We start from the raw sequence: 23,748 nt of genomic DNA on the forward strand, positions 1-23,748 counted from the left end.
AAAATACATCACTAGTATTAAGTTGCACCACCTTTGGCTTTTATAACGGCTTGCAGTCTCTGAGGCATGGACTTGATGAGTGACAAACAGTAATCTTTATCAATTTGGTGCCAACTCTCTTTGACAGCAGTTGCCAGATCAGCTTTGCAGGTCGGAGACTTCTTGTAGATCTTTTTTTTTTCCAATTTCCACCACAGGTTTTCAACTGGGTTGAGATCTGGATTATTTGCAGGCCATGACATCGACTGAATGTGTCTTTCTCCAAGGAATGCCTTCACTGTTTTTGCCCTATGGCACAGTGCATTGTCATCTTGGAAAATTATTTCATGCAGACTAACGAGCAGATCTAATCTGGTGCAGGTGTTCAGTTAGGGAAAGGAAATTGACTGGGTGTGTCCTTATTTTCTATCTCCAATTTGAGTGATTCCATACTTTTTTCCTCAGAATTGAGTGATTCCATATTTTTTCCCTGTGCTTTGTCAATAAAAGTAACATTCACTGACTTCCATAGTGTTTTCTCTTTGTTTCTTTGAGTGTTCCTGAAAGCCAACAAGTTGCACTTTGGAATGACCTTATTGTATCATGTTTTTGATCTGAGTTTGTTTTATAGAATGAAATGTTTGAATGAGTGCTCATCCAAGACTGGTGATTCCATACTTTTTGCCCRGGCTTGTACATAAGATGTCTTCACGATGCAGACGCACATTTAACAATACCATGACACACATGAAGCATGAACACACATTTACTGACATCCCCCTTCTCAACAGTTTTCAGTTTATCCTCATATATCAGTTTCTAAAATTGGTGTATAAACAGCAGATATCCGACCACCTGTATGAACTTGTCTTGCTAGAAGACATTTACATTTTCGGCTTTCCTAAATTAATAACACTTTGAGATTTATAGTTGGAGCGAGAAAAGTTTAACTTGGAGCAGTTTTAGAGAGTCAGATGTCTTCCCAGGGGGAAAAAAAAGMAAATTTATTTAAAAGAATTGGAAAAATCTTAGTTGTTTTATTCAGCATGAACAAACATAGCAGGTGAGAGTTTTCAAAAAGCTTAATTGCTGAGAAAAGTGTTGATCAGTTTTGCCAACTAGCCTTTTTTTAGCCACCTTCCTGCAAAATTCAGCATATAAACAGATGTCTTATGAGCTTTTCTGATATTTTACCACTTTTCCTTTTCTCTCATCTGCCKATTTCTCCCCTGTGCTCTGACACAGATTGAGGAAGAAATAGCTTGCTGGTACGAAGTAACACTCCAGTAGCAATAGGTCTCCTAGGCAAAATGCAGAGCGAGATAAACAGGTGAATATATTTACATTACAGATATTAATTTTGTCTTGCCGCCATTAAAGCATTCTAGTCTGTACTGTTCAAGGCTCATCATTTTTTTCTCCCCTCGGTGGCTGCAGTGGTGTGTTTTAAGCCCCAAAGGGCTGCACATACTTTTAATAGATGTCTCCCATGCCGTGGAGGGAAAGAGAGACTGACACATGGAGGCAAGTTTTAATTGTGGTTTCAGGGGGCCTTTTTTCCCATGTGGTGATGTCACTGGTTGTCAAAGCCAAGCCTCCAGAGAGYCTGTACTCTGAACAATGTTCTCCCCTACAGTCTCTCTCTCATATTTCTTCTGTTATCTCTCAGTGTTCTTTTAAATGTATTCACTTCATCTTTACTATTCATCTTTTTTTTWAAAGTTTGGATTCAATCTCAGCACTGCTGAAGCATATACCATTCCTTTGCTTTCTGGGTTTATCATTAAATCTTTCCTTTTCTTTTAGAACATATTTTTTCCTATCTATTAATATATCATTGTTTAAAATCTCTTTATTACTGTTCACTCTGCAGCCCTTTTCGTTTTATAGGAGCCTGGTTCAGAACATTCTGACCCACAGTATGGTACTTAAAGTGATGACTTTAATTTTCTTGGTGTGGGGGTTCTATGGAAACGTTATGAGCCATTACTATCTTGCTTGTTGTAGATATCACTTTAAAGGAGCCATATCATGCTTTTAAATTATTCTTTTTCCACATTTGAATAATTCAGTGGGAGATCTRTATAAAGTGGAACTGCAATGCTTTGGTCKGAATTCCTCCTCCTTGTAACWCCATGACCCCTTTTCACCCCTTTTCTGACATGTGTCTCAAAGCAACTCATTTTGACCCTGTTTCTTTAAATCCAAATGAGGCACGCCACGCCCCTCACCTCTCCAGCTTCCAGAGCGGTCCATTTTAGTTTGGTAGAGGGAGTTATGATTATATAGTAGCACAGAAACTCTTCGTTTACAAATTCATTAAAATATGTCAACATAGAAAATAGAGAAAACTGAACAAGTTTGAAAAATGTGACCCTAAAAGAATACAAAGATATCCACTCATCAGCGGAAGAAACTAATTAAATTTTTTCTGCACTCCTAGAGACCCCAAATGCACAACAAAATGTATTTAACAGCTAAAAAAGTGGATTTTGCATGATATGGACCCTTTAAACAACCTCAGTATAGAGTGCTTTATTTCACTAGATTGAGGCGCCAACAGTTAGACGGAGCTTACCCCAGATTTAAGGGAATTGCTGCTCTTGTAAAATAACKCAAGTCTCAAAACTTTCATAGTCATTTATGTGGGTTCACTGTGTTTTTTTTATAAACCTTTRCACAAAGCCTTTTCACGTCTAGCTTTGCATTAAACAGGTGTGGTGCAGCCTAGAGCACTTTCTGAGGAATATTATAAAGTTTCTGCTGGGATAAGCATGTAATGTGAAACTGGTGGCCAGGAAGAATTTTTAAAATTGTGTTTATATGATCTTTTATGAAAATGTTGAAATGCAAGTTGTAAGTCTACAGTTCCTCTTTAGCAGTGGTGGGCACCAGTCCGCTAAAACGTAAATCCGCTAATTGCTGACCTAAATATTTCATTTGCGCTTTAGCGGTCTTACTAATTTTTATAATTCATAAGCAGATTTGCGTTTTCTAAAATTAAAATGCAGTACTGCTAATAACTAATTATCTACCAGTCATCATTATCTCGAACAGCGGAAGGTATGGCTGTCAATGAACCACAACACACGTGATCTATCCAACAGCACCCCTCCCAGATAAACACACATATTGGAAAAGTATACATCCTTTCTGACTGTTGCATTCGGTCAGTGTTCTGATTTCCTACAATGCTTTGTGTCTGCTTACGTAGCAGGAAGGCAATGTTTAGAACTCCCTTTCCCAGCAAAAAACAGTAAACGTTTGTAATCCAAACTGAAATTTTGTATATATTGATTTATTTGACTTTACAGTCGGAGCTCCTTTAAAAAAAATTTAAAAAAATTTAAACGCTGGAGCTCAATACTTGATGTAATTGTCGAAGCAATTGGCCAACGGGGTTAGACAGACATCTAGTGGTCAACTGGAGCAACTACATGGAAAACTTTAAAATCCAGGCTCTTATTTTGAAGTTTGCAGATAGTTTCCTGTACTCCGTGCTTTCGTTTCCCGTCACAAATCAAATCCGTCATGTACCCAGAATRCATCGCTTCAGCTTTCCAATAAACAGTTTTAAATTTACTTTATTGATGCTACTTTAATGAAAAAACTACAACAAACAAAACAAAAAGACAAAGAAGCAGCCAAACTAGCAATCCTCAACAACTTTTTAATTTTTACACCAGGAGCCAAAGTTCTGTTTCAGGAAATCACATCCCCAGCAATCGTCGGTTGTAGGAATAAGCTGTAAAAGGGTTCATAATACACTGCTAGTTGGCAGTGTTGTGCATATATTGTACATGAATTGTTGCCAGCTTGTAAGTGTCAAATTGAACTTGCGCTTTAAAATTAGCTTCCACTAGTTTTTCTATGGCAAAAGTGTTTTTGATGCTGCAGACCTAAATATTTTCATAAGCGCTTTAGAAATTGCGGAGCTAATTTTTGGATTAGTGCTGTCCACCACCGCTCTTTAGTCTTGGCTTTTGTTTGGACTAGCTGTTGGCTAATCAGTTTGATCAGATTTAAACTCCATTCCTTCAGATGGCGGTTGTTGCAATGGGTAAGACATTAGATGCTAATAACCTTTCCACAGAACATCTGAATTATCCTTTTGAATATAGTAATATAGGCTTCAACACTCCAACAAATGCCATAAGTGTTGACTTTCTAAAAGAWCTACATTTTGGTTATTTATACTATTAAATGCTATATTTTCTGCCTTTTTTAACACATCAATAAACCAGTTAATCTAAAATGCCCTTAGTTGATCATTTTAATTGAGAATTCTGAAAAAACAGCCACTTGAAAACAAAAAAAAAATGTATTGGCCTTTTATAAACCTGCCTATTTGAATCTATAAAAGCCTGCATTAAAAGATTTTGTGCGCTCTTATTTGTTCCATCACTCCAGCAGGCATTCCTACATGTGGCAGTGAAACATTTGCATGCATGTATGTGTCAGAAGTACAGCTGTAGATGTCAAGTTGTGGTGCATGCATGGCATACCTTCTTGTATCCACACTGTTAAACTGGACTGAAAGGTGGAGTTCTGGTGGAGAAAAATGTCAACTTCGTAACATCAACTCCGGCAACCTGGAAGCAATCGTTGGCCCACTTTCCCTGAAATTTGAATGTATTATTTGACTAAGTTGCTCAGTACAATGTCTCTATAGATCAACTTTTACTTGACATATTTTTAAAAGCTTTTAGTCAAAATCTGGTCTTTATAGTGAGAGATCTGTGTGATTTCTTTAAATGAACAATCTCCATCTGTGTTGTCTCATTTTTCACTATCATGTGATGTTCTTTACACTATTAGCCACTTGTGATTTGTTACAATGGATATGTTTAGTGAAACATGGATATTAAAAAAAACACTGAAAGTCATCAATTTGATAAACTGCCACCAATATTTTCTTTAAAACTTTTCTTTCTCTAGTCCTGATGTCTGTTTAGATTTTATAAAGTATCATATTAGTTAATAGAGGATATTTGATTTAAAACAGTCACACAATGTAATTGTTAAAGGCTCGGTTTTAGCTGTATTTTTGCTGCTGTTGAGCTGCTTTAGGAATTTGAAGGAAATTTAGATGCAATGCCGTCATACCCAGATGTTTGTCTGCTTGTTGGGGTGAGATTCAGGGTCTCCCAGCTGTCAAAACTGAGTTTCATAATACCCATAATTCCCTTTTTTTATATTCTTCCAACAGAAAAAAAAAATTATACATCAGTGACTGCAGAGTGTGTATCGACTTATACATTACAGGCATGAATTATGCACAAACTAGAATTCTCTCTCTGTCTCTCTCTCTGCACACACACACATCTATTTCTATAATTGTGCACAGAGTGTAACACATGGGCACATGATGCCAATGCCTTTTTTGGGAAGCGAACTCTTTTCACTGAAAAGCAACAATGATTTCATTATGTTGCTGAAATAATCAGGCCTAAGGTCAATGGGATTCTGTGCGCGTTTGCAGAGAGATAAAAGACGGGGATAAAAAGAAAGATAAGTTTTCAGCATACAGCACACATTGGTAACATGGTTTGAATGCCTGTGTGAATGGCTGGGTTAGTTGGCTGGCAGGTATGTGCCTTTAGTGTGCACAGTTTGGCCTTTAGTCATTTTTATTTTATTAGCTTATGTCTTCAAATGCATTTTGACCCGCCTTGTGTCATTTCTAGCTTCACACTAGTGAATATATTTCTGGGTATCTCATTAGTTTGTCAATTTTGGTCAGCCTTCAACTTATTTTAGAGTCTGTCACCTGTCTACTGCAGATCATTTTGTATTGAAATATGCAGGTACTTTTTTCTTTCTTTCTGTCCTTCTCTTAAAGGAGGAGGAAATGTTCCGACCCAACATGTTCTTCCTTTTGCTTCTGCCACCAATCATCTTTGAGTCGGGCTACTCTTTACACAAGGTATGCACCAATTTAGTATTAATAACAGCTTTTACACCCTCACGGCCTTCAGGTGATGGCCACAATTTTAATAGGTCTTAAGAATGACAACATGCCAAAATTGGCAATTTACATGTTCACTGAAACCCCAGTGAGCATAAAAAGTAACAACACTGAGAGAAAGAAAATAAGACCATTAAAATATTGTTTCTTTATATTAAATGTCCTTTTTGACGGCATCTAAGTTTAGTCTTGTGTTTTTAATCTAATTTGTTGTAAAGAATTTGTTATCAACACAGATCCAATTAAAAGTAAATTAAACTCTGTAAAGATATGTTTCTTTAAATAGTTCTATTTTTAGAATTAATTAGATTTTTTCCTCAAATGAAGTCTATATAGAACATTGGTATAGCCTAAATGAAAACTATAATTTCATAAAATCACATTATGTTTCGTACTAACAGGACAACACTTCCATGGTTGCATAAGAAGCTAGATTATATTAATATTTATAATACAAATGTTATTTATTACTTTGTTAATGAGTTATAGTATCGAGAGCAAGAATGGTGAACRGTCTGTTCTCTCAAACAGGTCCTAAAGAGAACCTGTCATTTATTAAGATGAAAATTTAATTGTGGTTTTACTATAAACCTGTGCTGGACCATACTTTACATTTGAATTCTGGTGACATATTATTAATCTGTGTTATTGAACATGGCACGACTGTGTTTGTGTGTTCAGGGTAACTTCTTCCAGAACATTGGCTCCATCACCCTCTTTGCTGTGATTGGTACTGCTTTTTCTGCATTCATAGTTGGTGGAGGGATTTATTTTCTTGGTCAGGTAAGGATCCCTGAAGTTWCCAAGAATGGCATTCAGACCAATATAATACCTGAATATGTATTGTAAATTTATYGTAGTTTTACAGTTTGCTTTCTTGAAGCAAATGCAGACAATAATATAATCTTATACATAAATGTAAAAATATTATTGCTGTCACTATACAGAATATTTTCCGCTCTATAAATGTTCTTATTTTCAGAATCTTCTTGGTGTAGCTGATCAGCATCTTTAGTCTATGTTTTATTTCCTTTAGGCTGATGTGATCTATAAGATGACCATGACTGATAGGTGAGTTTCTGCCTTCTACTCAAATTATTTCTTAATGACATTTCTATACATTTTTTAAATTAGATTTTTCCCCACAAAAGGCATAAGGAAAACTTCCTGTTCCAAATTACTTTAATGCAATAGTTCAGATCCTTTTAAGTCTGGTTCGGAGGAGAGATTATTAACAATGAACATCTTACCWGTTAGCTGGAGAAATAATGCTTAATTCTGACTAAGTTGATGAGCTATTTGCTGATCAGTGCAGGGCCAGGAAAATATGGATTGTTTTTGTTCCTTAAACATCACCAGTTTCAAAAAACTTCATAGCATTTTTGTAAATTTTACATTATACATTTATTTACATGGTTATTTGCTAACACACATTTTGACAGCAGCAGCAAGCTGTAGCATTTCATATAGAATTTTGTAAMATTTATACCAGAAAAAACATGTAATAAAAAAAATTAAATTTGTGCTATTTTTTTATTTTAAGATGGCAGCAATTCACTTTGCTTTTAGTCTCACTCGGACTAGCCATTAGTGCTTCACTCAAGTCAAAACTAATCACCATTTCTCTAAACTGAGGTCATTCAAAGCTACCTATGACATAAAGTAAAATCCTGATTGTTTATGCATTCCCTCAGAACCCACTTGAAACAATTTGAACTATACCTTTTAGAGAAAAATCTAAAGTATTTGTAATTTGTTTTGCCAGCTGACAGAAGGTCTACTGTAAACTAAACACACTTTGTAACTGAAGTGTTTTTTTTTCCTCTGGTAAGAAGTTCCAGACAGTTGGATTATCTGGTAACCACAGGTGTTGCTCACAAACAGTGAAATCCTCCACACCCATGTTTTTAGGAGGCCCTTTGTTTTGTCACCTGTTATCCTTCAGTCAGACGAGTGTCTTGACTTTAAGGAGGCTGTTTTTCCTTTACTTTACCAACAAGGATGTGTTTTCAGTCTCATTTGTCTGTTGGTTCATGGAATTTTTTTTTTTTTTGCAAACTACTCAAATCATTTGAATACCATTTGAATAAGTGGAATTCAGAATGTGGCCCAAGAATAAACTCATCCACATTTAATTGGGAAGTCCACGAACAGGACTGCATCTATGCACCCATTTCTGCTGACATGGATCTGTGGCATTCCTAATTTGTGCAACACTCCTTACCAATTCACTAGCTATGGTATTTCCAGTTAAACCTCATCTTATTGTCTCATTTTAACAAAATATGTTTTTGCAAGCAGTCACACTTCCTCTTGAAGCAACAAATTACTGGCTTGATGTTTTTAGGTCTGCACTAAAGTTGCAACATGTTTAGCGCATGTTCTTTCGCTACGTTGATGTTTTAAGAGTTGCTTATTCCTGTGAAAGCATGAATGTTAAACTGTTATATATTTTTTCTCACTTTCTTCTGCTACACCGTAGCTTTGCATTTGGCTCTCTAATCTCAGCTGTGGACCCTGTAGCTACTATCGCCATATTTAATGCCCTCAACGTGGATCCAGTCCTCAACATGCTGGTGTTTGGGGAGAGTATCCTCAACGACGCTGTCTCCATTGTGCTCACCAAGTAAGACACAGTAATTTAGTCTACATTACGCTCCAATCATGATGTTGAAACAGGGTTAGCGATAAATAGGACTACTGCTGGTAAAATATTATATTTATTTGTACTTGGCTCAAAGTCTAAGGTACGTTAACAGCCCAAAATTGCCCTATCAAAAGCAATGTGATTGGGGTTAAAAAGGAAGTAGGAGTATTAAATATTCAGTTTGACCCAGGCAAATAAACTTTTTATTCTAGATAATAATCATAAAAATATCAAGTTTGGAATGCACTCTGTAAGAGACATTAGGCAAGTCAAGCAAAACAAAGAATAAGAGCAAATAAACTGATAAATCCAATTTCCCTTAACTTTTATTATATACAAACTTGGAAAAAAGAAAGATTTGTACATTCACCTTCACATTTCTGAAATTATTTAGAAAGGTGACATAAAGTCAGCCCATTTCTAAGCTATTTGACTGAAGTTGATATTTTTGTTAAATTATTGACATATTTCTGTGCAATTGGATGGATATAATATAATATAATATAATATAATATAATATAATATAGTGATTGCCATTGAGATTTTATTGCAAAAGCAGAAATACTTTTTGATTTGACCACAGTGAGTAAAATTAGAAATACCCCACCTCCTCACAAGAAGTAACTTGTCAAAAATGGGCTTTWGATATTTTTTTGATAAAAGAAGGCTAAAAGGAATCTCCATGGTAACCATCAAAGTCTTTCAGAGTTTGTGTTCAAAAGTGGGTTTTTTTGAGCACTACTGGAATTTTTTTTCCTTTGCTCTCAGTGACAACRAAGATGATGTAGCCAGTGTACTGAGTCAGTTATCTGTTTTGCAACTCCTCTAAAATTTTTTCATTTAAAACTTTTCCAAATGTACTCATATCGCCACTATCGAAATATTTAACCTTACTGATCATACAGGCAGAAATTTTTTTTCTTGGAGCCAATAAAATGGCAGCAAAGCAGTTCTGGTGGCAAGATTAGGTCTCGTGTGATAAATCAGAGTTTATCCAAACCAATAAAATCCATTTTTTAGAAGATTGCCTAAACACTAATAATAGTGCTTGTGCTTTGCCTTTTTTAAAAGTCAGTTACAAAAAGTAGTGTGTTATTGGCAGTGACACGGTCCAGAGTGCATTTCTTTTTGATGATGTGCTAAAATGAATCACCCCTGTCAAAACACAAGTGCTTATTTAGCACAAAATAAAAGGTTTTGTAGGCAAACTCCCTTAGCAGGATTCATCTGTACAAGCTCCAGGCTTCAGCTGTTATGCTTTTCATTCATTTTGGATGGGGTGACGTCTTGCATCGGCAAACTGGATTGTGGGTCCGTTGCTTTGTTTTACTCGCCTTAGAAAGGTGAGAAGAGTATATTTTTTCAGGCTACAACCAACCAAGTCACGTGAGCGATAGTGTGACTGATCTCATGACTAATCTGTCGCTGTTGTTGCCACTGTGGAAGGAGGAGTTTCACACATTCTAACCAAGCCTCTTTCATACATTGACTCGACTGGGGGGATGAGACAGATAATGTGCTGATAATGCGTCGAACTGCTTCCTGATAAGATAACAGTAATATTCTTAATCAAGTTAATCTTTTYGGACCTCACCATCTGCACACATTACCAGCAACCTCTCAGCGTTTCAAAGATCGATCATGTCGTAGTCAGGCATGTGAACTTTTGTTCCCTCCATGCACTTTGAAGATTGTGCAACACACGGTGACTGTATGGGTGGAGGAGAATAAAAGCAGCAGTTTCTGTTATCTGCTTGAACGGAAAAATGTCGTCACCACACACTACCTGACGAAGCGCATTTGCACAAGGTGCATCGACATTCACAACTGCAAAGCCAGAACTTCATTAATCTGTCAACAGTGGGAATGTTCAGATATGTTCTGTATTATTGTAGGGACTCAGCTTTCCAGATATATTTTGATGTCTGAATATTTACATACATGTTTCCATGAACTCCGCAACTCGTTCAGAGTTTCTGTTTGTGCCCGTTTCTGTTTGCCCCATGTCAGCTTACATTTAGGAAAAACTTGTCGTACAGGTTTTACCCAAACCTCCTTTGAAACTGACATTTTGCAGTTTGTGTGAAAGTGTCGCTGGATATTTGTCTTTTGCTTTTGTGTTTACTTTGTGTCTGGCTATCTCTTACTGTTAGTTAATTCTGTTAAGTGATCTGATGTGTCTGTGTGTCCTTGTGGAATAAAAGTATGAATAATAGATAGCCTGAACGGGCTTGGCAGGTTGTTTGTTGTTAGCACCTTGTCGAGTGACTTTCTTAGCAAAGTGCTTCACCGTTGAGCTCAGTCTATTATCACAGACACATCGAATATTTTTACTTTGGTGCTAGTTAGTAAGGATTACAAAAGGTTTATGAATTAATATATTTGTATATATGTTAATATATATGAATTAATAAATTAATATTCTCTTCTGTTGGTTGTGAATGTATTTATCACCTGCCACCAATAGAATAGAATAGAATCAGCCTTTATTGGCCTTTATTATTAGGGCAAGCATCTCAATTCAATTCAATTCAATTCAAAAATACTTTATTGATCCCAGAGGGAAATTTGGTGTTGTTGTAACTCATTTAACTAAAAACTTATTATAGATGCTGATGGCTGTGKGTAGGAAAGATCTTCTGTAGCGGTCTGTATTACAGCGAAGTTGAAGAAGCCTTCCGACTGAAGACACTTTGTCTTTCTATGACAGTCTGATGAAGAGGATGGTCGGGGTTGTCCACAATATTCTTGATTTTATGTAAAATCCTTCTTTGCACCATCATCTCCAGAGATTCCACAGTCGTCCCCTGAACAGAACCAGCCTTCTTTATCAGGTTGTTTAGCCTCCCCATCAATTGTTTACAATCTTTCATGTTCCCCGTTGCTTCACTCATGGGCTTCCTTTGAACCAGTGTCATTCCAAGATCTCTGCGCTAGTGGAGAAAATGAAGCCATCCTTCTCCGCCGATATTATTCCTACTGCACTATTAAAAAGATTTTTAATTTTAGTGTACTACTATTACAGATCTTTTTAACATGTCACTTTTAACAGGTGTGGTTCCCAGCTTTTTTAAACGTTAATGCTGAAAAAACCCACCCTGGATCCAACTGATTTGAAAACCTTCAGACCGATATCTAAATTGCCATTTGTATCAAAAATGTTACAAACAGTTGTAAGAGAGCAATTGTCCACCTTTTTAGAAAAATATGATATTTTGGATAAATTTTAATCAGGTTTTCACAAAGTTCACTCCACAGAAACAACCTTATTAAAGGTTTCCAATGACATTTTGATGACAGTTGATTCAGGGCACTACACAGTTCTGGTCTTACTGGACCTGTCTTCTGCTTTTGATACTGTTGATCATAAGATATTAATCAATAGACTTAGAAAGCATATTGGGTTATCCGGTTCTGTTCTTGAATGGTTCTCATCTTACCTGTCTGACCGAAGTTTTAATGTTTCTATAAATGGCATCATGTCCGWTACCACMAGCCTGTCTTGTGGTGTACCCCAGGGTTCTGTTTTGGGACCCATTCTGTTTATTCTTTATATTCTCTCCCTTGGACAGGTAATCCAGAAATTCTGAAATGTGCAATTTCAGCTCTATGCTGATGATATCCAACTTTATTGCTCATTTAAAGAAAGTGAGTTTCATAAATTAGAGTCCCTAACAAATTGTTTAGCTAGCATCAAACTGTAGTTAAGCAACAATTATCTACAACTTAACTCTGATAAAACTGAAACTCTGATTATTGCGCCAGAAAATAATGTTGCTCAGATTGAACAGTTTATTGGTGTCTTAGATCCATCTGTTCAGTCCAGCCTCAGAAACTTGGGTGTCATATTTGATTCTGCAATGTCTCTGAAACAACATGCAAAACAACTGACCAGAAACTTTTACTTTCACCTTAGGAACATCTCAAAATTGAAACATTTCCTGTCAAAAGGTGAACTTGAAATGGTCATTCATGCATTTATTTCTTCTCGTTTGGACTATTGTAACAGCCTATTCACTTGTTTAAACAAGTCAGGTTGTCCAGAACTCGGCTGCTCGACTGTTAACTAACATAAACAAATGTGCTCACATCACACGTGTTTTGGCTTCTCTTCACTGGCTCCCAGTTCATTTTAGAATTCATTTTAAAATTCTGGTTTTAACTTTTAGAGCCTTACATGGTCAAGCCCCATCATATATCTCAGATTTGATCCAGCTTCACACACCATCTCGCAGTATGAGGTCATCAGGTCAGATGTTGTTGGTGGTACCCCGCACACATTTTAAATCCAGAGGGGATCGGTCTTTCCAAGCAGTTGCACCTAGGCTCTGGAATGCACTGCCCCGACTTATACGCAGCCTTGATTCTATTGATGCTTTTAAAAAACATCTGAAAACTTTCTTTTACAAACAGGCTTTTAAATAAGTGGTTTTTTTTACTACTTGTATTCTTATATGAATTGTAATGCTGTGGTGATGTTTTAATTTACTATTTTACTTACTTGTTTTTACTTTATTTTATGTGAAGCGCTTTGTGATTTTATGTCTATGAAAGGTGCTATATATATAAACTTTACTTACTTACTTACTTATTGTCCTGCGTGGGGAAATCCAGGTGTAGTAGCAGCAGCAGCAGAGACATACATCAATCCACAGAAACAGTATATTGCTATGTGACATTATCAATTGGAGCAATAATAGTAGAAATTAAAAACAGTAACAGTAAAAAATAAACATAGATCAAAATAAAAGTAAGAATAATAATTACTGTAACGTGCTATTAAGATGAAATTGGATAAAATAAAAATAAGGCAAAATACTGTACAGAAAAAAAATAAATTACAGGAAAAAACAGCCATGACAAACTCATGATCCGAGGGGTGTGTGCAAAGTGAGTCATAGTCTGTGCAAATTGATTCAAACTCAGTCATTAAGACCAGTACAGGAAAAAACGATGTACAATTTCCACTGTTTCTTATTTATGTAATGATTGAGAGGTAAGGTTATTTGATGTGCAAACACAAACATGGATACTTATCAATAAGGATGTCCCGATTAGATACTCAGTATCGGTATCGGTGGCAGATATGGCTATTTTTTGAAAATCGGGTAGAATCGGATTTAGTCATGTGATCGGGCCGATCCAGTTTTCGCAACAGTTTTCAGCATCATCGTGCTTTACAACTACTGTTAAGAAGTCAAGATGCACACAAGTATGCAACCATGTCCACAGTGTGGGAACACTTTTCAATGGAAAACAATGATGCTGAAACTGCATCTTGCAAAATCTGCAAACTGGATGTTTCTCATGGTGGGAACAGCAGGGCTCGCTTTAATTCTACTAACCCTGTCACTTCGAAAGAAATAAAGAAATAAAGCTATCGGATCGGTATCGAAAAGACTACTTATTAAAAAAATTTAACTGTGTCGGGAGCCAAAAAATCTGGATCGGGACATCCCTACTTATCCAGATTGTTGGGAACAGTGATGGTTGTAAAAAGTCCAACAGCTGATGCGAGGAATGATCTGCGGTAACGCTCCTTTGTGCATTTAGGATGCAGCAGTCTGTCACTGAAGGAGCTCTGCAGTTCAGCTACAGTTCTCTGCATGGGGTGGGAGACATTCTCTGTCATTGCTGTTATTTTTACCAGAGTTCTTCTGTCTCCCACCACCTGCACTGGGTTGAGGCGGTAGCCCAGCACAGAACTGGCCTGCTTGATGAGCTTATCCAGCCGCTTCCTCTCAGCTGCAAATAAGCTGCTGCTCCAACAAATGATGCCATAAAAGATGGCTGAAGCCACCACAGAGTCCAAAAATGTTTTCAGGAGCGCCCCCTGCGCTCCAAAAGACCTCAGCCTCCTCAGCAGGTAGGGTATTCCTGTAAAGAGTGTCTGTGTTGTGAGTCCAATTTATTGTTCAGGTGAACACCCAGGTACTTATAAGAGTCCACTATCTCAATGTCCATTCTCAATCGGTGAAGGCAGAGTGTGTAATCTGTGTGTTTGTCTTGATTAACCACTTTACAAAAAGTAAATAAATTACGTTAAATGTTCACATCTAGGTTGTGTTTTTCTAAAACTAATTCAGTATGTACAAATGAATGTGGTTCAGATAATAATTTCAAGAGGTTTTTTTTTTTGCATGATGTTCCACTTCAGGAGATCAGTAAAAGGACAATATGTTTTTGTTGTTCAGCAAACATCATGTTTGGATTACAAGCTTGTGCTTTCAAACACACATACACTATTACAGACTGCTTCCTTCCTTCCTGCAGCAGAGTTTTTCTGCCCTCTGTTGTCAGACGTGACTGTTGCAATATAGCATGTGCACTTTTTTGCCAATATCATTGCTCTATTTTTACCTTTACTTATTTATTTATTTATTTTTTGCTTTACAGCACAGCAGAGGGTTTCTTCTCCCGCTCTGACAGCTCCATGGTAACAGGCTGGGAGACCTTTGTGCAAGCACTGGGGTATTTCCTTAAAATGTTTTTTGGTTCTGCCGCTTTGGGAACCCTCACTGGACTCATTTCAGCTCTTGTATCCTGACTCATTCACTGGAACGTGGGTGTTTGTGTGTAGCTTTGTGTGCATTTTTCTGGCCCGGCGTTCCAAGTCCCTAACTCAACAGATTAGTTTCTGAAACACTTTGACTTGAGGAAGACGCCGTCACTGGAGTTTGGCATGATGATCATCTTTGCGTACCTGCCCTATGGCTTGGCAGAAGGGATCAAGCTGTCTGGTGGGTGCACACATGAAAAGGCTCTTTTCCACATAGAAGAGTTCATTATGATGTCATGTTCTTGTTTCTTACAGGAATAATGTCTATCCTGTTTGCTGGCATTGTGATGTCTCACTACACACATCACAACCTGTCCCCCATCACCCAGATCCTCATGCAGCAAACGCTGCGTACCGTGGCCTTCATGTGTGGTGAGTAATTTTCTTCTAAGAYTCGTCATTTCCTCTTCATTCCACACAAGAAATTTTACAAACATTTCAAACTTCTCTCTCCAGAGACGTGCGTGTTCGCGTTTCTCGGGCTCTCCATCTTCAGCTTCCCACATAATTTTGAAATCTCCTTCGTCATCTGGTGTATTGTGAGTCTTCTTGTTTTTGTGAGCACAGTGTGGATGGCTGGTCAGCTTCATGCGTGTAACGGATGCGGTTTGTTCTGCAGGTCCTGGTTCTGCTCGGACGAGCTGTGAACATCTTCCCCCTGTCATTCCTGCTAAATTTTTTCAGAGACCACAAGATCACACCCAAAATGATGTTCATCATGTGGTTTAGTGGTAAGATGACACAGAAACCCTTTAAATAGTTGTGGTTTGTCAATGCTGGACAATCCTCTCTGTGTTAGTGTTTGAAATTTAGCTGGAGCCAGAGTAAAATGTTTTCAGCAAGGGTCTCTTTTAAAGACATTAGTCAACAAGAAACTCTTTTGTGTCTATTTGCCTCAAGCAAAGGGACACTTTTTTGTTATTTCAGTTTTTCAAATGTTAGAATGTTCTGAATGTTCTCCTTTCTCTTATTTAAAAAGGATTAAAGATTTCAGCTACTGTTTGTCTCAAACAGCTTCAAACCCTAAATTGTTGTATTAACTAAAAATCTTTTTCATTTTTTTTACTTCATTATTACCAGCACTTATTACCTCCGCCAATGGCGAGGTAATGTTTTCGGTCGCATATGTCTAAATATGTCTGACCGTCGTTCTGTCTGTGGACAATATTACTCAAAAACGTGTGGACGGATTGTCATGACATTTACATCACATGTGGATACTGGCACAAGGAACACACCACTAAATTTTGGTGATGTTCCGGATCACATTGCGGATACAGGAATTTTTTTTCTTATAATCCTCTCAGATCGGCAAAGCTGTGATGCTTTCACAGGGCTTCTGTAAAAAACTGTGACAGCTTTCTGTGTTTGGATTTCAAACTTTATAAAAGTAATGTTAAAACCAGATGAATGATGAATAATTCTTGCCATAATGTTCACATTTTTACACWTTTGGTGCGCATTTAGACGTTTTGTGACCAGGAAGTGCGTGACTGCACCATGAAACCCATTTTTCCCATTTCCTCAAACAGACCACATCTGTTAGGTAGGCTTGTACACAGATCGATGAAGATTGAGGAAGAGGAGTGACACGGTGGACTTCAGACTCAGAGGTTGTTTGTTTGTTTGTTTGTTTGTTCAGTTTTATTATTTAACTGAGGCCAGATCAAGTCAAGAGCTATTTGTGCGCCCCTCTATCCACCTCTCGCCAAACTTTGGGGAAAAAAGAATACGCAGAGCATGGTTGGGACCGCTGTGTGTGGTCCTCACAAATATAGGAAGACACGTGTGTGTCTGTGTGATTACACGCGCGATGAAAACTCTGCTTTTTTGAATCACGTAGCACCGATGTGAAAGCTTTTCAACAATAATGTTGGGTGATGAGTCTGACTTTTTACCTTTTTTTCCACATTGGACTCCACCGGGAAGAAATCCCTGCATACTGCCTGCTTAAATGTTCGCTACGTCAGAACTTATTTGGCAAATGTGTTTCCATCTCTGCTTTTGTGCATTAACTCTATTACAGGATGGGGGAAATTGGACTTGGCGGAGGTTTGCAGTCTCTGAGTGCTTCTAGTTTTATAATTGAAATAATAAATGTGCACCCATGTAAATAAACTATTATATACTATTATAGTTGCATTTTAATTCTAAATCCTCCTGCTTCTTAAACATTTCCACCTAAGTAATGATTGGCTTAAACAAGGAATGCAATATTTTATTGTTATTGTATAACAGTAAGTTATGTCTTTAAGAAAAAAGTAGTTTGATACTTGATAACTTTTGGTCACAAAATATTTATGATAACGTTTTTACTTAGTCTGAACATATATTCTTTTATAACAGACAGTCACAGTTTGATACAAGGACAAAAATGCTGATGCTAAAAGAAAAGAAACATATTTGGTCATAAAATGGCTACAATTCATTTTGTTGGAAAAAAATAGAAAATAATCATAATTTTGAACTTAAAATCAATAATTGAATTGTGGCTTGAGTGAATCGTTACAATCCTAGCTTAAACATTAAAACAATAAAAAATAAGGTTATATTTTACCTCATACACACAGGATAAAGACTTAATTCAATTTTTGCTGATGTGCAGATTTTATTCATATATCTGACCAATTATATCAAACTGAGGATAAAGTCAAAATTGGTCATAATGACCTCAGCACATTTTCAGATTCCTGCTTTATACATGATACCTACAACATCCTAGTACCATCCTGATATCATTTAGACATATGCCTCGACTTGTCTTCCTATTCAGGGTAACTCATTGATATTAGGTCTAAATCCTATGTTAACGTTATTTTTATGAGAAATGTTTTATGTCATTTTAAAGAGAAAACCTCAAAAAATACTTTGATATTAGGATTTACTCATACTCGGTTTGAGAAACACCGATATCAGGAGACCCCCTAGTTGTAATCAGTGCACTACAGCTGCCTATTTCTCCACGTACTGCTTTGAGACTTAACCCTCCGTTCCATGTGAAATATATTTATTTTCAGGGTTGAGAGGTGCGATTCCCTATGCCTTGAGCCTCCATTTGGGCCTGGAGCCAATAGAGAAGCGTCAGCTTATCGGCACCACCACCATCATCATTGTGCTCTTCACCATCCTCTTCCTCGGCGGCGGAACAATGCCGCTCATCCGCATCATGGACATAGAAGAAAACCAGTCAAGGCGTAAGAACAAGAAGGACGTTAATCTCAGCAAGACCCAGAAAATGGTAATGAATTAAGCCTTTCGGTGTGACGCACAAACGCGCTGCTAAATTCTCACTTTTATGCCCCACCCCCACCCCCCACCCTTTGCACTTACCTGAATGAGAGAAACCCAGTTTTATTTTAACACATTTATGATGAGATGAAATGACAACCACAACAACTCGAACTTGAACAGCTGGTTTGTCTGCGATGACAATAGCCGTGCTGTCCTCTCATCTGCCTTCAGCCTCTGTTCTTTGTGCAGACAAACATCAAAGGGCTGATTGTGGTTTGAGAGAGGGACACTGAGTCAGCTCAGAGCGAAGCGCTCTCCCTGCACACATGCACTCCATATATTCTGTCAATATGATTTCCCAGAAACTGAAAGATAAATAGATTGTCTGATATTTCAGTTTCTTGTGTTACTGTTAGATGATTGGTCATTTTTTTTAATTAAACTTTACCACTGCAGGGCTTACAGTACTTATATCTTTGATGTCTTAACAAAGCTAAGTGCTCCCCCCCAAACACCCTCTTGAGGTACATGCAGCTAGGTCAAACTATCAAACACTCATTTTTCCTCACAGCTCTTGCAACCTCTTTTTATCCATCTTTGCTAGTCTTTGTCTGCGTGATCCCGAGCATCTCTTCCATTCTGTCGTCATAACTTTTACCTGCATTTACCCYGCCTCCCCCACAATTCCTATGTTTTTCTCCTCAGCTGCTCCTTTTTTCCCCCCATCTATCTCTGTTCATTTTGTTGCATTTGTCTGACTTTCCCTTCTCTCTCCTTATCTTTTCTGTGCAGGGTAATGCCATCGAGTCAGAGCACCTTTCAGAGCTGACAGAGGAGGAGTATGAAGCTCACATCTACCAGAGACAAGATCTGAAGGGCTTCATGTGGCTCGATGCAAAGTATCTGAACCCCTTCTTCACTCGCAGACTTACTCAAGAGGTGAGAGACGAGGAGAGAGAAATGTCTTTTTTTTGTCAGACACTTCATTATATAAAATATCTCACTATTTCTAAAGCAGATTTTATTGTTTCCAGTTGCACTGCTKTACCTTCAGTCCAAGTACAGCAAGCAAACAGTGAATAAGAATCTATTAACTCTTATATAAGTTTTTTGTGACGCTGTCAAGATCCTCAGTAATGATCAGTATTTTTTTTAACTCCCAACAATTACAGGACCACAGAAGCTTTACAACAAAATGACAACAAAACAATTTGCTAAAAAGCAGCATATATTCTTAATTAATTCTGGTTTGGAAATCAAAATGTAAGAGTTATTGTACATTTTTCTGCTGCACCTAATTCGGCTGTAATGACTTGCCTCTCACACAGAAACTAATGAGCTTTTGGATTTGAGTTAATGGGGGGAAAAAACTGGTGAGAAATTGTAGCGACACTCTTACTGGACAAGCAGAGGTAGAATAACAGATAGACGTTCTGCCTGCTTGTCAAAATGATGGACAGAGTCTTAAAGATTCAGATGCTTAGCTCATTTATWAGCATTTTATTTTGTGAAACTGTTGCATCACGATGACAATTACTCAACAGAGTAATGTAATTTATTCATAAGCCAAAGGAGAACATTTAACAGACACACAGCCATTAAAAACCTTTTATTTTTCCCCTTAGCAGCATCAACATTTTCAAACACACTGCAGCTGTTATGCCTGCAGTTTTCTTGAAYTGAAACACAGTTCAGTTTAACAAAACTGCACAATTAAAACCAAGTGTATTGATTGGAAATATGCTAAAAGTAACTGACTGATCTGCTGTAACCTGAGCTGAAGCCACGCTGTCGTCCTGATCTGTTCAGACTTAAATTTGATGTTGTCAAACACTTCAGGAAGGACTGATTCTGTAGCAAACCTCGTTGAATTTGTGACTTTACCCCAGACCGATGTCGTCTCATCAATGTTTTACTTTTGGTGTTGAAGCTAAATCCTCACACTTTCAGTTCAGCTAATGTCTGAAAACATTTATTACAAGTCAAGTGGAGCTTTAATGTTGTTTTTTATGTTTACATGTGTGTTTCTGCATCAAATAAGTATGATTTCAGGATGAACAATATAATTTGGATTTCTAAAAGTATTATAGGCATAAAAAGTCCACCCAGTGAGTCTGTTTTTTGTCTTGAAGATGCTTTAAAGAAAACTATTTGAGTGACATTTTGCTTTTATTTGTGGACTCACTCTTTCTGTCCTGTTGCCTGTGTTGAAGTTTCTCAGCGGACAGGTGTCAGTTAGCCTCTGGACGGACACACACACACACACACACACACACACACACACACACATACACACAAACAAACAAAGCTATCTTTATGGGGACCTGGCATTGACTTCCATTACATTTCTACAGCCTAACCCTGACCACCAACCTTAAGGCTCACCTCACAGTTACCAACCTGACCCTAAAACTAACCTAAACTCAATTCACACCATGGTCCTAAACCCAACCCCGCCTCCGTAATTTGCATTTGGACCCGTGGGGAYTGGGGACCGGGCATTGGTCCCCACGAGGCTGGTTTCTCGGGAAAATTATCCCCACGATGTAGGAAAAACAAGGCCACACAGACACACACACTCTGTCACTTCCACACACTCAAGCAAACATGTCTATAGAAAATCTGRTAAAACAAGGAAAAAATGGTGTTTCATGGAATCAAAATGTATTTCAAGAAGACTTAATTCATCACCAACTAATTTAAGATATTTGGTTATTTAGTRTCTTAATTATTGAACAACTGGAATGAAAGTTTACTACTTGTTAAGTATATTTTTTACTCATTGTGCCCTTGGACCAAATATTACTGGGCATCATTTATTATCAGAAGCTAAAATTCTAACTTTTTGTAGCTCTTGGATTAGTGGGAATGATTATATGACCATGTAATTCTTTACACATATATCTCAAAATATCATTTTTAAGAATTAGATTTCTCCTACATATAATACATGTAATTATTACATAACTACGTTATAATCATTTTGGTGACAAAAGATGTTAGCAGAATGCTAATTACTACAAATATAACATGTAGGATATGTTGTCCACCACAAATTGTTTGTGTTACAGGTTTGTATCTTGTTCCCTTTTTTTGTTTTGTTGTTTAAAGGGGACATATGCAAAAACCCACTATTTTAGCTGTTAATTGCATTTTACTGTGTGTCTTTAGGAGTGCAGAAAATAAGATATTTAATTTTGCTGGTACTGTGTAGATATCTTTATATTCTGTTTGGGTCATATTTTTCAACCCGTTCACTTTTCTCTATTTTCTATAACGTTTTCTGAACTAATACATCACAGTATTTGTGACAAAACAGACAAACATGGTCTGGACTTACCAATTACAATTTGGTCATCTTCTTTCTCCTCTGGCTCTGGGTCAGACTCTGGCTTCAACATGTAAGGCTGGATGGACAAGTCTTCCCTTGTTGACATCTATTACCGTAATTAATTTGTAAAAAAAAAAAAAAAATCTGCACCTCTATATAGTCATAAACCCCTCTATCAAACTAGAATGGACCACTCTGGAAGCTGGAGAGGGGCTGGATGTGAAGCTCCTCATTTGGGTTTAAAGAGACAACCTCAAAACGAGTTGAGCTGAGACACACCTCAGGAAATGGGTGAAAGAGGGGGCTTGTGGAGTTACAATAAGGAGGAATTCAGACCAAATCATTGCAGTTACTGCAAAATCCTAAACCTCATTTTCARAAATTCATCTCGGCAAATTGTTTTTAAACTCCAGCTGTCTGTGTGTTTTACAGGACCTGTTACACGGCCGGATCCAAATGAAGACGCTGACCAACAAGTGGTACGAGGAGGTCCGGCAGGGCCCCTCAGGCTCTGAAGATGACGAAGATGAAGCAGAACTTCTGTAAACACTCTGAGTCCTGGGATGTAAGTGTGTGTGAAGACGAGTTTTTGCTTTTGTTTCTTCACTTGCTTTAAGTTGATGTTACAGAGGCGTCTGAGTGCCTGCAGCAAATTCCTGCACAATGTTGAAGTTGTGAAGTTTTTTGTTTTTTTTCCCTGGGAAAATGAGGTTTAGAAATTATTACACTGGATTAAGAAAGAACATTTTTTATGTTTATTATGAATGTTTTATTTTTACCTGCGGAAGAACTGACTGGAAATCTGTTTGTGAACAACCTGTTCCCTGTTTTCTTTTTTATATTAATAAAGTTTTTGTTTTATAGGGAAATCATTGGAGAAACTGTGATAAAAGTTATTTTTAAGGACCTTTTCACTTCTTTTTTTCTGTCCCTTTTTAATAGTATGCTTGAAGTTTTACTTGGTGTCAAAAAAGGGTTCAATAAGAGGCTCCTTCAGGCACCGCTTTAAATTAGAAAATTGGTTTTCATATTTTTCTATTTTTTCTGTGCTTCCATATTTGTATTCTCTAATTATTTGGAGTTATTTTAAAAGAAACAATAATTCCCCCATATGCAGTGATGATGAAATCCAAATGATGAAGGAGCTGCCCTTCAGCAGCGAGACGACCAAGATAAATGCAGGAGAGTTCAAACTACTGAAACACGTCAGGGAGAACGAATATATTTAATTACAAAGCTGAATTACAGAAGCTTGATTATACTCATGGAGAAAATTGGAAATTACTTTCACTTCCAAGTCTGGCATCTGTGTTTATTTTCATTTTCTGCAAGGGTTCTTCCCTGTGTCTGAAGTGGGCTCTGAAATATTTGTGATTTTCCTAATTTTATTTTATTTTTTACCGCAATGAATGTTAACAATGTTCTGTACATGTTTATTTYTATTTATTAAAAAAAACATTTATGCACTTTTATGTGGGGTTTTGTACAGGTTCTGTGAGAAACACAGAATAACTAAAATATATAAAATAAATTCATCTAAATATATACTAAATGTGCAATTTATTTTTTCCTGGCTGACCGTGTGTGTGTGTGTGTGTGTGTGTGTGTGTGTGTGTGTGTGTGTGTGTGTTTTGTTTACTAAAACACTTCATGAACAATGGAACAAATTTGAATGAAACTAGCCAAAAGTAATCATTCGGTATACCTCTACAGCTGATTAACTTTTAGTCACATTGATTCAAGATGGCTGCCACAACCAACTGACTTTAAAAATACAACAATGGGTTTAACTCAGTTTAACAGATATTGGTATTGACAATTTAGTTTGATTGTAGCTGAGACTAATCACCAACATATATTTCTGAGCGCTAACAGACGTTTGTTTAAAACTTTGCAAAAAAAATATGGTTTCAACTTTGTTAGCAAAATACTTGAATCACGGGATGAATTTCAACGGTTTGGTTTGTGTGGTGCTGGCCCATGTACGGACCACCTGGTGCCACCAAAGGGCCGTCATTTTTTATGGTGTCTCA

General features: G+C 37.2%; 1 protein-coding gene across 1 annotated transcript in view; it reads left to right on the plus strand.

Annotated features, from left to right (window-relative positions):
• slc9a8 (solute carrier family 9 member 8) overlaps positions 1–23,262 on the plus strand; it is a 38,729-nt gene extending 15,467 nt beyond the window's left edge. The window contains exons 5-16 of the mRNA XM_014017102.1: positions 5,822–5,905; positions 6,629–6,730; positions 6,984–7,018; positions 8,430–8,573; positions 14,991–15,132; positions 15,229–15,334; positions 15,409–15,525; positions 15,610–15,692; positions 15,773–15,884; positions 18,171–18,391; positions 19,177–19,323; positions 22,148–23,262. Coding sequence (XP_013872556.1) covers positions 5,822–5,905; positions 6,629–6,730; positions 6,984–7,018; positions 8,430–8,573; positions 14,991–15,132; positions 15,229–15,334; positions 15,409–15,525; positions 15,610–15,692; positions 15,773–15,884; positions 18,171–18,391; positions 19,177–19,323; positions 22,148–22,261 — 1,407 coding nt within the window. The 3' untranslated portion in view covers positions 22,262–23,262. The remainder of the gene's footprint in view (positions 1–5,821; positions 5,906–6,628; positions 6,731–6,983; positions 7,019–8,429; positions 8,574–14,990; positions 15,133–15,228; positions 15,335–15,408; positions 15,526–15,609; positions 15,693–15,772; positions 15,885–18,170; positions 18,392–19,176; positions 19,324–22,147) is intronic.
• The last annotated feature ends 486 nt before the right edge of the window (positions 23,263–23,748 follow it).

Source organism: Austrofundulus limnaeus, unplaced genomic scaffold, assembly GCF_001266775.1.
Source record: "Austrofundulus limnaeus strain Quisiro unplaced genomic scaffold, Austrofundulus_limnaeus-1.0 Scaffold3, whole genome shotgun sequence".
NCBI lineage: Eukaryota > Metazoa > Chordata > Actinopteri > Cyprinodontiformes > Rivulidae > Austrofundulus > Austrofundulus limnaeus.